At 45.0% G+C, this 17,387-nt stretch overlaps 3 protein-coding genes across 3 annotated transcripts; 1 reads left to right on the forward strand and 2 right to left on the reverse strand.

The window, feature by feature from the left end:
• Positions 1-614: 614 nt before the first annotated feature.
• Positions 615-1,481, reverse strand: LOC123048960 (ribonuclease 1-like). The gene is made up of 3 exons (XM_044471968.1): positions 1,389-1,481; positions 1,109-1,294; positions 615-1,037 (listed from the first exon to the last, which is right to left on the reverse strand). The coding sequence occupies exons 1-3, from the start codon at positions 1,479-1,481 to the stop codon at positions 615-617; spliced, it is 702 nt and encodes a 233-aa protein (XP_044327903.1).
• A 6,576-nt stretch (positions 1,482-8,057) lies between these two features.
• LOC123055698 (putative F-box protein At2g02030) lies at positions 8,058-9,356 on the forward strand. The gene has a single exon (XM_044479602.1). It carries the CDS (start codon positions 8,058-8,060, stop codon positions 9,348-9,350), a length of 1,293 nt encoding a protein of 430 aa, XP_044335537.1. The 3' UTR covers positions 9,351-9,356.
• Positions 9,357-14,202: 4,846 nt separating this feature from the next.
• Positions 14,203-15,401, reverse strand: LOC123048962 (ribonuclease 1). Its single transcript, XM_044471969.1, has 2 exons — positions 15,244-15,401; positions 14,203-15,081 (listed from the first exon to the last, which is right to left on the reverse strand). The coding sequence occupies exons 1-2, from the start codon at positions 15,337-15,339 to the stop codon at positions 14,452-14,454; spliced, it is 726 nt and encodes a 241-aa protein (XP_044327904.1). The 5' UTR covers positions 15,340-15,401; the 3' UTR covers positions 14,203-14,451.
• Between the last annotated feature and the right edge of the window lie 1,986 nt (positions 15,402-17,387).

Raw genomic sequence — 17,387 nt, forward strand, 5'->3', positions numbered from 1 at the left:
TATGGAGTCGAAGGCCCGCGTGAGGTGGAGCTTAAGCATGACTCGCGGAGCTCCCAATTGGTGCAATAGCTTGAGCGACTGCTTGACGAGGACGTAGTTGTCATGTAAGCTCTGCCCCGAGATGAATGCATTCTGGCTGCGATCTATAATATAAAATATGTCTATATACATCCATATATAATTCATATTAAAATTTCTAAAAAAAGTCTTATATTTGAAAACAAAGGGAGTATGCAGTAGGTGTGTCCTCTCGATGCTTCATATTGAGTCAATAAAATTCATCCATTATCAAAAAATACTTATGAGTTACCACGAATGAACGGAAACAATGTATCGAGAGCTTTCGGAATCTAAGCGAGAGATAAAATAGTGAAAGAGTGTGGCTATGTCTCAGTAGAGTGAGATTTAACCAAGTTTTAGTGAAGTGACATAACAGTTAGAGAAAAAAACTATTTTTTAACACAGATACAGATCTCAATGTGAGATCTCATGGATAAGCATCCACTAAGACTTGCAAAACTATAGTGAAAATGACCGCGCGCTGCCGTCCCTCTGAAACGAGTGCAGCGCCGGCCGGCAACGAAAGGTTACCGCGTCACATGCCCTGGCTCCAGCTAGAACGCGGGGAACTTGACCTGGTCGGTGCAGCGGCCCTGCATCGGCACCGCCGGGCAGGGGATGGGGCCGGTGCCGGCGAGGTCGACGCACTGGTACACCTGGTACAGCTGCGTCTCGTTGCGGGCGTTCCGGTTGCACTCGATGCCGGGCGCCGACCCCGTCGCCTCCCCGATGGCGTCCCGGATGCTGCCCACGCAGTACGTCCTCTCCTCCGACGGCACGATCCCGGAGTCGAGGAGGATGCGGGTGAGGTTGAAGCGGGCCTTGTACCGGAGCGCCGCGAGGAAGTAGGCGTGCTGGTCCATGTTGGAGCAGGTGCCGTGCCTGCTCCACTCGTGGCTCCAGAAGGCCGTGCTGTCGTTGCTCCTGCACGACAGCGTCCCCCAGTTCCGGTCCATGTCGCTCTTCAGGTCGCTGATCTGCAACGCATTCACCGACAGATTACAGAGGGAACTTCTGGAGATGAAGAGTGGCATGCGGTCATACGCACCAGCGACGGGGCGAAGGTGTTGGTGGCGTTGCAGAAGTCCGGCCAGCACCTGGTCCTGTTGGTCTCGCCGGCGGGGCGGCACGCGGCGTAGTTGGGCCACAGGCCGTGGATGCCGAAGTCCGCCGCCGGCTTCACGTTGCCGGGGAAGCAGCAGCCGCCCGTCGTGTCGCAGAACGAGCCGGGCCACTGCATTCAGGAACGGTCAGCCTTTGTTCAGAGTTCAGACACACACAACCACGATCGAGCAATAAAATGTTCAGAATTAATTTAGTCAGTTTACCTTCTGGACATGGTAGAAGAAATCGAAATCGGTGGCTGAGGCGAGGAGGAAAGGGAGCAGGACGACGGTGAGCGAACAGTAATGGAGTCTCATGCTTGCTCTCAGACAGTCTGAGGCTTCCAGTCTTTGCACTAACTGCGTTTAGGGTGAGGATTACAATCGCATATTAGGACCGTAACGACATGGTGAGCAGGGCACGGACAGAAAAGTGCGATTCCTGAATACAGTATAGAAAGATTAGTTTGGACTAATGTTCATACAATCATACGGCATCACCTAATTAAGATCCTACGCGGGATCAGAAGTTCAGAACGAGCCCTGCAGGGCGGATCCAGTATTTGTCAAGGGTGTACTGTACACCCAAAATTTGCTGCACAAAATTCCTATTTATAGATATATATGGCAAAAAAGACAGAGTGGCATACTTTGAGAGACTACACAGCAGCTCTCATGTGGCAAACCGACCAATATTAATCCATCGGCCACTAACCAGACCTAACTAACCAGTAGCCCAAGAGCAGCAACGAGCCACCTCTGCCCTCACGCACGAGAGATATTAAGAGCATCTACAACTGGACGTAAATCCGACCCCTCAAACATCCGCGGACATGACCGGGCGTCTCCGCGGACAGTGACCATGCAAACCATGCAAAAGAAATCCTACATGCTACGCACACACTAGCTAACTATGCCTCTCGTCGGAGATGTCCAGGATATGGACGGCGAGTGGAAAGTAGCGGTGTCGGCGGACAAAAGGGCGGAAGTGTGGATGGGTAGGGTTTCGGTGCCGGCGATTGGCTTAAATACCGTCAGTCCCACGTGGCGGATGTGCCCGGACGTTTGATGCGGGTTTAGGATACCCGGTTGTAGATGCTCTAAGCACAGTTAAATACCCCTAAAAAAGCTCAGTCCAAAGTTCCAATCTGAAATTTCATTATCTTTGGTTTTAGAGATATATAGCTCTTTGTAAAATAAATAAAAAATCTTCTCCCAAGATATTGATCCTATTGTGAACAATTTGTGTTGCCGTGGACAAATGCACTTCTTTGTTAGGGTGAATTTTTTTTTTGAACACCCAAAGTTGAATTCCTGGATCGGCCACTGCAGCGCATGCATGATCCCGACCCGACCATATGGGCATGAGACACAAGCACCAAAAGCTGGCACTTCCAAAATACTTTTAGACCATGGGCCATAATTGATCTGGTTTATTGAGAAATCAAGACAAGGTTCAGAGTTTGATGAAAGAGCCTGATCTGTGTTATGAGCCTACGATCATTGGTCCCTTTAAAGTTTGGCAGCAATATTGTAGAACCCTGCGGCATGGATGTAGTTAGTTAGACAAGCAAATCTCTGGATTGCAGTGTCGGTAGGGTTGGTCTTGCACTGGAATTTCTTGACAACAATACAGAAAGAAAATGCTCTCCGCGATCTCCACGAGCGTGCTCGTGGATCCGCCTCTCCTCTATGGCGATCGGACTGATGGCAGCGCTTCATTATCGAGTCGGTCTTCCATGCTCCTATCCTCTTCAAGTTTGTCTGTTGGGACTGATTAGACAGAGCTCCGACGTATCTTCCTGCCGGCTCTTCGAGGCAGTAAAGTTAGGGTTTCCAACCGTGCATTCCCATCGTGAAATTTGATGTCATGCTTCTTGGATCGATTTAAGGGTTCTATGGCGATGAGTATGGCTCTGGGGTGATGGTCCTTAGGGACATGTGGACAATGACTTTTCGATTGTCATCGACAACGTCAGGCCAGCTCTGATATAGAAGCGGCGACATCGTCAATAGCTCGTTCTAACGGAGGCAGTTTCGGTGATGGTTCAGAGATCTTAATGTGGTTCAGAGATCTTAATGTTTGTGGTGTTTTGTACTTCTGATAAACCTTTATATCTCCTCTGTTAACAAATACAAAATATTTTGGATATTTCAACATGAACTAAAGAGTGTCTCTATATTTAATTGAAAAAACACACTGAAGCGTGTGTATATATATTTAATTAAAAAAATGTTAAAGCATATTCCTCTCTATCTAAATATAAGATGTTTTTGCAGTTTAGTAGTAATGGATATGAGTCCTAAAAAAGTTGTTATGCTTTATGGCTCGATGCCTACATGGCAATGTTCAGCACTTACTTAGTCTCGGATACAATGTTCTTGGCAGTGTTGGTACCTCGCTCTGCTGAAAGTCAATAGAAATCAAAATAAGGTTGACGATACTTTAGCTATAATAGGAAGAACTGGTGATAGCACAGCATGTTGGCTACTCCGTTCCTAAATATAAGTGTTTCTAGAGATTTCAATATAAACTACATATGGATGTATATAGATAGAGTATAGAGTGTAGATTCACTCATTTTGCTTCGTATGTAGTCCATATTGAAATCTCTAACTTACATTTTCTCTATACACATTTAACATGTTGAAAATGCTTGGTTAACATTTTCTAATGTTTTATGTAGAGGTTTTTTTAATATAGTACTCCCTCTGTAAACTAATATAAGAGCGTTTAGATCAGTACTTTAGTGATCTAAATAGTGATCTAAATGCTCTTATATTAGTTTACGGAGGAAGTATATAATTAGAATATTTGAAAGTGTAAACAATTTTTTTAAAGAAAAAAGCGAAAACAGAACACATGAAAAAAAACAGAAAAAACACGAGGCTGTGGCCTGGCGTGCGCCTGGGCCGGTCCATCTGCCAGAGTTCCCTCGGCCACGCACTTGGGCGGCCCAGACGCTCGCACGACTTCAGAGTCAGGAAGGCTGCGAGGTATAGCCGCGCCGGAGCCGAGTCGCATCACCCAACCCAGGCTGCCTCCAATGCATCCGTCGCGCAAATCCTTCCCCAGCAGCAGCCGTCCGAGAGAAGCTGCCTTTGACCGGATCTGAGTTAGTCACTTCGATGTCTCAGATCTCACGGATTCTTTCTCATACAAAATCGGGTCCCCTGTTGTTTCACTTCTGCTTCGGTAGACCCCCCTTAAACACATTGTAAAAATGCTGGGAAAATTAGAAAACAAGAATGAGGGGTCGAACTCATAACCTCATCCTTCAGTTTAGGGGAGCTAGCCACTGGACTACGCCACCACTGCTGAAAATGTAAATCACGAAATTTACTATTATTTGCTCCCTGTAGTACTTTGTACTCCTCAAGTTTTTTTTTCTTTTGAGAATCTTTGTACTACTCAAGTTGTTCAAGGGTTCTGTGCGTGTATATTTATTTTGTGTGGAGGAACGTAGCAAAGTACTACGTGGATACATGTGCAAATCTCAAATCGATTTGTGCAAGCTATACTTGTACACGTGTGCGCGCATGTCATTTCTGTTGATTTCTTCGTCATAGATTCATGGATGTAGTCTAGTGTATGTGTATGTGTCTCCAAACAGCCATTGTATCATGTATGTATGTTCCCATTTTTTATAATTTTGTCCCAAATTTAAAAAGTTGATAAATTTTTAAAAAAGTACGTAGTATGCAAATTGTCTTCAATATAAATTATTGGGAATTTGTTAACAATTTTGAAAAAATGTTCAATTTTATAAAATTTCCATACACAATTTAAAACTTCAAAATTATTGACAAAATTTCAAGAAGTGGTTACGATATGAGAAAATATTCATGTTAATTGATAATGACGAAAACTGCAAATAACTAAAGCATTCAAATTAGGAAAAATTACATGCTTAGAGATCCATTCGTCTGGCCTAGTCTAACACACTCCTCTCAACTGGTGTTTTTTTGGACCATGGATAAGTGACTCCAACTTCTGGCAGTAGCCTGGCACGAACATATGAGGCATCCGAGCCAGGTTTAAACGACTTCCGACATTGTTTGCACGTTGCCATACGTCCGACAAGATATCATACCCTTTTCACCGAGAAAACTCCAGAAAATACAAAAATCCAAACAACTTGGCATAATGCCTTGAATTGGTCACATAAGTTTGTGAAAAAAAAACTGGGGCCATTTGACAGATGTGAAAAGATAATGTGCTTTAAAACAGGCTCTTCTAGCTTTACGAAACACCCTCCGTTGAACATGATCTAGTTTTGGACATTCTTAAAATGACCTCAGCTTTTGCAAGTAGGTGGGTATACCCGTGGTAGACATCCATGCCTAGTTTAAATGATTGCCGACACCATATGCAAGTTACGACACGTCCGATCATTTATCTACATTTTTGACTTAGAAAACTCCAGAAGATGCAAAAAAACTCGAAAACCGAAACAACTTGGGATTGTGCCTTGAATTGGTCATAGCAGATGGTAGAAATTTTTTCGGGCCCATTCGAAGGATGTCGAGATACAACGTGCTCACAAACGGAGCCTTGTGGGCAACCCGAACACCCTTCATTGAACATGGTCTAGTTTTGGACATTCTTGAAATGAAACCAACTTTTTCAAGAAGGTGTGCATGCACATGGTAGTCATCCATGCTAAGTTTGAATGATTTCTAACACCGTATGCAAGTTGCGACACGTCCGGCCATTTATCTACCTTTTTTGTCTGAGAAAACTCCATAAAATGCAAAATTTGTCAAAAACCAAAACAACATGGCATGGTGCCTTGAATTACTCATAGAAGATGGTGGAAAGTTTTTGGGGCCATTTGAATGATGTCGAGAAATGATGTGCTCTCAGACGGAGCCTTCTGGCCAACGTAAACACCCTCCATTGAGCATGGTCTAGTTTTGTACATTTTTGAAATGATACCAACTTCTTCAAGGAGGTGGGCATGCCCATGTTAGCCATCCATGCTAGATTTGAACGATTTCTGGCACCGTATGCAAGTTACGACATGTGTGACTATTCATCGGGCTTTTTTGACCAAGAAAACTCCAGAAAAGGCAAAGTTTGTCGAAACTAAAAAACTTGACATGATGCCTTGAATTTGTCGTACAAGTTCATGGTAAAAAATAGGGTCCTTTAAAGGATGTCGGGAAACAACGTGCTCTAAGGCGAAGCCTTCTAGCCTAACCGAACACCATCCATTAAACATTGTCTATGTTTGGACATTCTTTAAATGACCCCAACTTTTGTAAGCATGTGGGCATCCCAATGGTTGGCATCCATGTTAGGTTTGAACGACTTCCGATGCCGTATGCAAGTGTCACAAATGTCGTGCCATTTATCGCTCTTTTTTTACCGAGAAAATTTCAGAAAATGCAAAATTTTGTCGAAAACCAAAATAACTTGGCATGCCTTGAATTGATCATACAAGGCCATGGAAATTTAGGCCATTTGAAGGATGTCGGGATACAGGGTGCTCTCAAGCGAAACCTTGTGGCCACCCGAACACCCTCCGTTGAATATTTTTTTTGCGATTCATGAAATGGTCTTAACTTTTGCTACTAGGGGGCATGCCCATGATAGGCATATATGCCAGGTTTGACGTAAAAGTATATTTAAAATTACTATCTAAAAAGGTAACCAAGTTTTAAAACAATAATAAATCAAAAAGAAGAAAAATGAATTAACATGAATAGAGAAGAAAAAAATATAAAAGAAAAGAATGCTTAGGCTTTGGCCCAACTAGGCGACAACATCGCTCCTGTGAGGCGCCTATTAGGCCGGCCTAAGCATTCACAGATTTTGAAAAGCACATCAGTTTTTAGAAAAATGTTCATGGATTTGAAAAATTTTATAGATTTTCAAAAAAAAAAAAGTTTACCAAAGAAAGATGCAAAACAATGTTCCCGATTTTGGGAACCCAGCTTGCCAGCTGGATTTAAAAAAACTCATCGTATGTGAAAAAAAAAGTTCATCAATCTTGAAAAAAAAATCACATGTTTTGAAGAAGGGTTCACAGATTTGTTTTTTAATAAGGATTCGAAACAAGTTCCCAGATTTGGAAAATATTTCATAAATTTAATAAAAGTTCACGATTTTTAAAAAGAAAAGAAAAAGGAAAAAAGTAGAAAACAAAAAAAAGATTGAAACTCGACAAAAAAAATTGGAAACCCACTGCGTATTATAAGTAAGATAGATGTCATACCAATAATTGTTACAACTACTAACGTGGTCTGTTGGTTACCTTGTTGTATAGTCGAACGGGAGGTCTCTAGTTCGAACCATGCTAACTGCATTAATTTTACATTTTAAAAAAATGTGAAACATTAAGCGAATAGAAGAAAAAAGATAAATATACTGGCCTATACGTATATACATACCGACGGGGGACTCATCGTATATACAAAAGTGTGAAAAGTCCATATTACCCTTTATACGGTTTGTAGGGGGGTCTACCAAAGTGGAACTCCTGTTGTTTTTCTCCGTTTGATTTACAAAATTGGGTGCGTCCCTATATGAAGACGGAGACCGTGTCCGGGGAGGATCCGAAACAGATCAGGGAGAGTTTATATATAAATATCCAGTCCCGTGCATTGCCTATACGTATATACATACCGACGGGGGACTCATCGTATATACAAAAGTGTGAAAAGTCCATATTACCCTTTATACGGTTTGTAGGGGGGTCTACCAAAGTGGAACTCCTGTTGTTTTTCTCCGTTTGATTTACAAAATTGGGTGCGTCCCTATATGAAGACGGAGACCGTGTCCGGGGAGGATCCGAAACAGATCAGGGAGAGTTTATATATAAATATCCAGTCCCGTGCATTGCATATATATGCAGATCAAGTAAAGCTTAATTTCTTTCTGCCTTGAAGATGGTGGTTAATGACGCGAGAAAGAAGAAGGTGCCACAGAGGAAGCGAAGGACGAGGAGGCGGCAGACTAAATTTTCCTGCGAGGACTTGTTGGACGAGATAGTGTGGGAGATCTTAATCAGGCTTCCCGTGGAATCACTGGTGAGGTTCAAGTCGGTCAGCAAGGCTTGGCGCACCATCATCTCGGATCCTGTTTTTGTTCGTGCGCACCTCCATCACTCCAAACAGAAACATCACAACCCGTTATCCTTCCTTATCATCCCCCAGATTTATCTGGAACCGGATCCTTCCAACATTGTCTCCACCAACATCCGCCTCTACCACTGCTCTTTACAACAACAACAACAACAACAACAAGATGACAGAATGAGCAGTAGTGCAATTGCAACACTCCTTTACGGGAAGCACTTCCAGGCAGGCGAGTTTGGGTTGGTGTCCCAAATGGCACACTGCGATGGCTTGGTGCTGCTACCCATCGACACCAACACCTACATCTTTAACCCTGCCATGAGAGATGTCGTCGAGCTGCCTAAGAGCCACCGCAACATGTTGCAACATTCAGCCTGCCTTCCAATTGGATTTGGCCTTGATGCTTCCACGGGCAGATACAAGGTTGTGCGCTCTTTCTACTATTCAAGTGATTGCCATCACATTGCGATGGGAATGGAAGTGTTCATCATTAATGATGACCAAGATGGATCTTGGAGGGAAACCTTGACTGATCCACCTGCCCTTATCTCGTGTCCTCAGACTGCCATACATTGCAAGGGGTGTCTGTTCTATTTCATTGATAGAAAAATCCACAGCTGCTCCACGCGGGTGCTACTCCGTTTCAGCCTTGGGGACGAAACATTTGGTTTTACTCCATTGCTTCCTAATATGTACACTCAAGTTGAAGATGAAGATATTATTATCCATGAGCTCGATGGGGAATTATGCGCTACCATCTTTTCGAAGGTCCAGAGGCAAGTCTTGATATGGATGACAAGAGATATCCCAGATCCACAATGGAAGTGTCATCGCATAATCAATTTCTCAGAGCCGTGCTATCCAATAGCCTCGCTAAGCCATGGTGGGTTTCTTTTAAGAAGAGGCAATAGTCTCTTCCGTTATTACTTGGAAGCTCACGGCATAAAAGAAGAAGACACATTGGATATCGATGACTTAAGGTTCATTGGACCTACCGAAGACACCATGGGGCATGCATGGGAAAACGTGTGTTGGTTCGACATACTTTTGTACACGGAAAGCCTTGTTCCAATTACTCCCAAGGCGAGCTTACAAGCCTTGTAATGTGTACGCTTGTCCCCTACTCATGACCACCTTCTTTGGTGGATCATCAGATGTTTCTCTCTGGAAAAGGAATAATAAGAAGCATGAGGCCAATGTCTATTTCATGTTGTACATAGCACATAAATGAGGTCCTTTTTGTGTGCATCTTTCTATGGTTTCCTTAGAAACTTTGTAAGGTGTTATTGTCGTGGTTGTTATGTGCAGTTTTAGGAGCAGCCAATCAAAGTCATTCAAATAAGAGATATGAATCATATGATCTTATTAGCTAGGAAATTAGGACTAGCCCTTGGAGCTGAATTTATGCATCCATATCTGCAAGAAAGGGTGTGATATAGTTAGGTCCCCTTCCCCTCCCTAGCGCCGCCACGAGCCCCCTCCACGCGCCTCCCTCCCCTTGCCGCCACCTCGACGTACTAGCGGGCAAAGCCCGGCCAGCGCTGGCGGCGGCGGGGTGCTCTTCTTCCCCCGCTCTGTCTGGCGGGCGCGGGCCTCCAGGTCGGGCGGTGGCTTGGGGTTTGCTCGGGGCGCGGCAGCAGCAGCCGCCGGCGGCGGACTGGCGGATTGTGGGTGGCATCTTGAAGGGGCTGCAGCGGCAGTGGTGCGCAGTGGGCTCCAGCGGCAACAGACGGCCAGATCTAGGCCCATGCGGCGCGAGCTGCGGGTGTCCGTCCCTGCCGTGGCCGCGACTGGTTGGTGGAGGAGGCGCAGCGGCGATGGTAGGTGGGCCTGCTGGTTGGGCTCTAGGCGTTCCGCCGACTGGATGATGGCAGCAGCTCAGATGGGCTCCCCATTGAGTATTCTTGGCGGTAGGCGGTGGTCCTTGGGGGTCCTCCTTACTGGTGGTCGGGTCTACGTCGGTGGCTTTGTGCGGTTCTGCGTCAGCCGCTAAGGTGAGGCGTCACAGGGGTATGTCCGGTGGGGAGGTTGGTTGGAGGAATGGGCGGCGCCGACGTGCTCAGGCCACTTGTCACTGGCACAGGGGTGTGCCGGTCCGGATGCGTCCGCTCCCCCACCTCCCCTATCCCCGGTTGCGTGCAGGCTGTCGCAGCTCCGACGATGTTCAAGGCGGGACATATGATGCGGTTCGTCGATCAGGGGTGTCCCTGTGGTACAATGTTGATCTCTTTGAATGGTCTTGGGGGTGTCTGGATGTTGGGGGCGGCCCTGGCGGCGGATGCGTGGTGTTCGGGGGCGGAACCTACGTCTCAGGTGCGGGCAGGCAGCCATGGCTTCGCGGGAGGCTTGACTGCAGGTGGTGGACGGAGCAGGGGTGTGAGCGCCGGGATACATCACCTGCCCAGTTCTTGTACTGGCCGCCAACGACGACGGCGACGTATGTGGACGTCATATTCTTCTTGGAGGCTTCATCGCGGTGCTCCCACTCCTTGTGTGTGGCTCTGGGTGAAAACTTGATTTGCCGATCGGACAGTGGCGGCTATCCATGGTCATACCCTTTTGGGAGGCTCCAGCCTGGAGTCCTTGCTTTGTCATTGTCCGTCTCAACCCTCCTCGGTGGTGGAGGTCTCCGTCGTCTCCAAGTGGTCCTTCTTAGCTCATCTTTAGTTTGCTTGGTTGTCGTCGATGTGGTGTGACGGTGCCCCGACACCTTTATTTTTTGCCTTAAGTGTGTGTTGTGTGCCGCGGCGGCGTGTGTTTGTATCAGTTTGCTTGGATGCTTGTGATGATGGTTGCTTTGTAATATAAAGCGAGGGAAATCTTTTTTTGTAAATGGGTGTGATACTAGCACATATTAGGACACGGTGTTTTGGCTCCTAGGTGCATATGCATCCATTGTCTAAATACACATTTTGAAAAGTTGAAAAATTCAAAACAAAAATTCCATAACTATATCCGGACATTTTATGTGCATGCACAAAGTTTCGGTGAAAAACGACATTTTTGTGGCTTGTGCAAAAAAATAAAGCAATGCAAAATGAATAGTTGTAATGAAGCATCAGAAATTGTCTTTTTTACACAAGCCACAAAAAACCTCGTTTTCACCAAAAACTTTGTGCACGCACATAGAATGTCCGGATATACACGCGGGATTTTTATTCGAAATTTTTTAATTTTTTAAAATGTGTATTTAAACAATGGATGCATATGCATGCACCTAGGAGCCATCGCCAATTTCCGATATGGGGATGCGTACATTGTTGCATTTCCTTAAAGCTTTTGAGGTTTGGAGACGCTCTAACCGGCAAACATTATCCACACCAAAAAGACACACCAATCCCAATCAAGGTGCCGTGACATGCCGCGTTTCACCTATTGACTTCGTTCAAAATTTGTGGAGCAAAATGGAACTCAAGATTATAGGTCTTTATTTGATCAGGAATTAATAGTAAAATCCTTTATAACACTTTTTTATTTTTAAAAAGCTCACATACTATACACTATGCTTCCTAGTTTTATGGCCTCACAATTAATCGAGGTATTCAATTTAGAATTGGGTCAATCGATTTTGACCGGATCAACACTTTCTCAATCTCCCCCATTCAAATTCATTTAATTCATTATGTTCCCTTTTGAATTTTTTTCATTCAATTGAGGTATTCAATTTTAGATTTGGTTTCTATTTTGACAATGCTAATGATTTTTCAAATCAATTAGCAGCATCCGGCCTATAAAAATATATCAATACCGTACACCCTCCCATCACCGGAAAAAATACACCACCATGTGATATTGTAGCACCAATTTAGTAGTACATGCGACCACCGACACTGAAATTTCTCCACATAAATATACGTTGGTTAGTGGATAACTTAGAATCACACCACGAAAGATCCACGAAATCATCGCATTATACATAAAAATAAAATACACTCTATCATCTCCAATACCCGCCAAACTAAATATTCCATCAATTTCAAAATATAAGGGGTATTAGTTTTGTAGAAAGTCTAACTTCTCCAACTTTGACCAAGTTCAGAGCAAAAATATCGACATCCACAATGTTAAAAAAAGTATAGAAATTCATTTCATGATGAAGTTAAATGGTTTTGATATATTTGTCTTTAAATTTTATTGAACTTTAAAGGCTTGACTTTTCAAAAATGTAATACACCATAATATTGAAACAGAGTGATTATTTTTCCAAGAAACTTAACAACACCAACGGAGCAGCAAAGCACGTCCAACCCTTCTACTAGTTTTGTTAGACTAGTCACAATGGGAGTAACTTAACTAGTAACATCATACATTTCAATACAAGATTGCTTATGTGGCAGCTAATTAATGAGGAGAGAGGGGTTTGTGGTAACTTAGCTAGTTACTGTAACATCACACATTTCAAGGCATAATGAGTCTATAGCTTAATAAATGAACTCTTTCATGATACCACTCATATGTTACTACCCACTATGGAGGTAGTAAGAGCAACTCTATCAGACCCCGCAAAACGCCGGCCCGCAAAACGCGTATGCAGTTCGCGCAAAACAGCTTTTGCGGGCCGGCGCGGGCTGACATAGATGCAGACCCCCCAAACGGATCCTAAAAATGTATATTCACGGAATATGCTTTTTTACGGTTCGGCTTTGCGGGTTATGCTCTTTGCGCCGCTGCATCCCCGCAAATCATCAGCCCGCAAATCTCAAATCCAACATAATTCAACAATCGAAAACAAACTGAATTATTCAAATCAAACATAAAACAATAATCATCCGCATTACAAATAATTATTCATATCACCGTAGCAAACTAAAAATAATGCAATACAAAACTTTTCATGAATACAAATACAAATGAGTACAAAAATTAGTCACTGTCCAACCTCAATTGTGCTATCTTCACCAATGCGAAGATACTCATCGGCATAGTCAGCCGGAACGCCATATGCAATCACCCGCATAGCTGCGGAGATTTTTTGATATGCACTAAATCCCTTTAAGCCCGCGGCATTCCTTCTCTGAGTGAAATACCGGCAATTTGCCTCGCAAGCTTCAACAATTTTCACAAAAAGGGATCGGCGCATTCGGTACCTTCTGCAGAAGAGGTGTGCAGGATATGTAAGATTCTCCGAAAAATAATCTTGCATCAACATCTCGTTTTCAAGATGGCGATTCCGCGGAATGCACAGACGCCCGACAGTAGATCCTCGCCTCCTCTTTCGGTACTCGTCTTCATGCTCCTTCACGTCAAGCGCCATGACCAATGTTTGCTGCCGAAAGTTCGCAAGCATGGTCTCCACATCCGAGTCGTCCGAATCGGACGAATCGGATAGCAAGAACTTCTCGCACGGGGTCAACTCCATCTACACGCACGCCGGCGCGTCAATCTACTACACAGCTCGCGAAAATCATAAAAAGGGGACTAACTGGCGGTGCGCTCGGCGGTGGTCGATCCCAGCGGCGGCGGCGACTGGGGGGCGGCTCTTCTCGCCGGATCCGGAGGGGCGGTGCAGCGGCTCGGCGCGGGAGGGTGTGGGGCGGCCCCGCGGAGCGATTCCGCCCGCAGATATGGCCGGAATCGCCGGCGGCGGGCGGGCGGCGGCGGAAGGAAAGGGGAAAAGAGCGCGGGCTGAAATGTCCCTCCCGCCAACTGCTTCTCTGTGATGCAGGGCACCGCAGCCGCGAGGGGGAAACCCGCGTTTTCCCGGGTTGAGGCCGGAAATTTGCCGCGCCCCCTAAAATTTTTTGCGGGCCGGGGCGGGATGCGTGGTCTGGTCGGGCAGGCTTTCCAGCCCGCACCCGCATTTTGGCGGTTATTTTGCGGGTCGGAGGCGGATGCGGGGTCTGCTAGAGTTGCTCTAACATAGACTAGTAACATCGGCAAGTTACTACTCTATGTTACTCCCCATTGTGAGCAGTCTTAAAGCACATCTGGATATACCTTAATTATGCACATGAAAATTATATGACATTGATTTACACGAAGATTTGTGCGGCTGTTTTATTTTTTCTTTCATCGATGTCCAGAACTCAGGATTGGATGCGATTAAACTGAACCAATAACACTCCCCAAAAGAAAAAGAAAAACTGAACCAATAACAAACACAAAAGAGGTGTTTGGATTAGAGGGTGGTAAGGTAAATTTTTTTTTTGCGAATAAGAGGGTGGTAAGGTAAATGGATAAAACTCTGAACTAGAATTCAACTTAATCAGAAGGCCGGCAGCTGGACCCTGTTTTTGCAGTTGCCCTGCACCGGCACCGGGCAGTCGATGAGGTTCTCCCCTGAGCGGTCGACGCACTGGTACACCTGGTACAGCTGCACCTCGCCGGCGACGCCCCGGTTGCACTCCAGTTTCGCCGCGAATCCGGTGCCTTCCTTGATGGCGTCATTGATGCTACTCAGGGAGTAAGTCTCGCTGTCCGACGGCACGATCCCGGTGTCGGCGAGGACGGCGGTGAGGTTGTGACGGGCCTTGAGCCCGAGCGCAGCCGCGAAGTAGCCGTGCTGGCCCAGGTCGGAGCAGGTGCCGTGCTTCTCCCACTCGTGGCTCCAGAACTCGATGCTCTTCCCGCCCTTGCACGCCAGCGTCGGCCAGTTGGCGTCCAGCTCCTTCACCAGGTCCTTGATCTCCCACAGCTGCAGGGGCTCGCTGTTGCAGAACTCCGGCCAGCACTTCTTCTTCCCCTTGGTCACCATCTCGATGACGCCGTCGAGCTCGCCTTGGGTCTTGCACTTGGCGTAGTTGGGCCACATCCCGTGGATGCTGAAGTCCGTCGCCGGCTTGCCGGTGTCCGGGAAGCAGCACCCTGTCTTCGTGTCACAGAACGACCCAGGCCACTAGGAACACAATACGTTCGTCCAAAAGAAAAACAAGACGACGATCATCGTTAGATTGGAAGGAATCAGACAAGTTTAACATTGCAATGCATACTGACATCTGTACAAAGATGTGATCTACAGATTGGAAATTGATCATCGATCAGTACTATTGCTACTCACTTGCTGAACAAGGTAGAAGAAATCGAATTCTTCCGCCGAGGAGACGGCCGCGAGGGAAAGCAGGAGCAGAGCCGAGAGCACAACCACAAGCTTCATCTTCGCCTATCAACTTTGATGTGTAGTTGCAGCCAGCGCGCAGCTACTTATAGCACGACGTAATGTAACAATATCTTCTTTTCTAATACTATATGCACGAGATGTAACAACTTCATGCAACAGGCAAAATGTTTAGCGTAGATGCAATCGGAGTCCAAATAGGACAAGCAAGTAGTAGGTGCCTAATCCTGATCCAGTAGTCAGTTAATTAGGAGCCCGCCTCGTTTTGCAAAAAAAAATAAGTAGGAAATTTCATCGTAATCGATCGTTCATTGGATCGCTTCCTTCCCCACAATTGGAGGGAGCGGCGATCGACGTGATGTTCGTCGGGACATGTTGTTTTCTGCAACTGACATCTAGTTTGAAAGAAAACGGACGTGACTAAGGAGCACGAGGTTGCAACTTGCAACGGGGCAGCGGCACTTTGTTATGTTGTGGGTTGGAGAAGACCAATTATTGGCATGCACTTTTTTTTGAGAAACTATTGGCATGCACTTATAGTTCGGACAAAAAGGTTTTTAACATATTTCCAACAAAAGGTAATCTAGGAATATGATATTTGACGCTTAAGTTTTTTTAAACACAGTACAATCGAAGTCGCTAATATACACGAGCATACACTCCCCTCTGTAACGCTACGCTTAAGTCGGCCACTGCAGCTGAGTGACTGATTTAATGGGCTGGCACATCTAGCTCCACTACCCTATTTTGATTTTGTTATCTTGCAGCTGTTTTTTTTGGATTTTATTAAAAAATATTATTGATTTTTAAATTCTTAAACAATTTTTCAAAAATATCCAGTTTTATGTATTTAAAAAAATTGTAAATTTTTTGAAATCTGTGAGCAATTTTTGAAATTTGCAAAATTTTAGAACAATCACAAATATTTTTCAAATCTGCGAACTTTTTTGAAATTGGTAAACATTTTTAAAATTCATGAATATTTCTTAGTTTTTGAAAAAAAGAATAGGCAAAAGTTTTCAAATTTCCAAATATTTTTTCAAATTCATAAACATTTTTCTAAATTTATGAATATTTTAAAATTTTGTGAACTTCTTGCAAACTTGCGAACATTTGTTGATTTCGCCATTTTTCAGATTTTAGAAAAGATGGATTTTTTCGTAAACCAGCAGAGCAACAACAGCTAGCATGGGGAGCATGCGTGAGCAAGTGATCGAGCTGCCGCGAGTGAGCAAGGCGAGGCATGGAAACACCAATTTTGGGCCGCGGTACAGTACGCTCGGGTTGCAAGGAAACATGTAAGCCATGAGATGATGCCACGCGCCACAAGAATCTGAGGGTTAGGTTGTGGCATTAATGGTTGAGCGCCCGTCGCCAGTGGTGCGTGGGAGGACGAACTGCTTCAAACGCATTGTGCGAAGAGCAAGAAGTTAAAACTTCCCTCCCGAGCTGACAGTTGGATTTGGAGCCAACTGCAAACGAGACCTCACCGCTAGCTACACTCCCTCCCGAGGACAATTTGGAGGCTGCGAGACCACATATTGGCACTCCAAAAATTATGTCGATTATGGGGTGGATGACAACTCTTCTATAGTGGTTTTTAGCCTCCTGCCTCCATATTAGCGGTTATTATGCAGTTCGGAGGTTTTTGGCGACTGAGACAGGATCTACTAGGATCGATGGCAGTCTGACAACTTCTAAATATTGATGGATCAGCTTTTGTTTTTTGTTTTCTGCCTGAGGGTCCAGATTCATTATAAAAGTTTGCCAGAAGTACAAAACATCCCAAACATAATAAAATTCCATTGAGATAATTTCAGCTATATCTTATAACGGTACAATAGTTGCGGTGTGTTCGAGGTGGTTTGGAGCTCCAACGTCTCGGTTCTGGTGACTAGTGGTCTCATGTACATCTATCCTTTGCACGTGACAAATGTCTTGTTTCTATACTTTCTGCTTGCTGGCAGAGTCAGCGCTCCCGGAGTGAGAGGGTAGAGGGCCCTCACATCCGACAATTTGATGGTGATGGTGCGACAAAGTCTGGTGGTTTATTTGAGGTGCTGTGTGTTCTCTTTTCAACGGTGGCC

The sequence above is a fragment of the Triticum aestivum genome, chromosome 2D, assembly GCF_018294505.1.
Source record: "Triticum aestivum cultivar Chinese Spring chromosome 2D, IWGSC CS RefSeq v2.1, whole genome shotgun sequence".
NCBI lineage: Eukaryota > Viridiplantae > Streptophyta > Magnoliopsida > Poales > Poaceae > Triticum > Triticum aestivum.

Excerpts from the sequence above, each read along its gene's own strand:
- LOC123048960 (XM_044471968.1), bottom strand. The coding sequence starts at position 1,481 with ATGAGACTCCATTACTGTTCGCTCACCGTCGTCCTGCTCCCTTTCCTC. Across the intron at positions 1,295-1,388 it reads TCTTCTACCATGTCCAGAAG|TGGCCCGGCTCGTTCTGCGA; the intron begins GTAAACTGACTA and ends TCCTGAATGCAG. Across the intron at positions 1,038-1,108 it reads ACACCTTCGCCCCGTCGCTG|ATCAGCGACCTGAAGAGCGA; the intron begins GTGCGTATGACC and ends AATGCGTTGCAG.
- LOC123055698 (XM_044479602.1), top strand. The coding sequence starts at position 8,058 with ATGGTGGTTAATGACGCGAGAAAGAAGAAGGTGCCACAGAGGAAGCGA.
- LOC123048962 (XM_044471969.1), bottom strand. The coding sequence starts at position 15,339 with ATGAAGCTTGTGGTTGTGCTCTCGGCTCTGCTCCTGCTTTCCCTCGCG. Across the intron at positions 15,082-15,243 it reads TCTTCTACCTTGTTCAGCAA|TGGCCTGGGTCGTTCTGTGA; the intron begins GTGAGTAGCAAT and ends TTGTGTTCCTAG.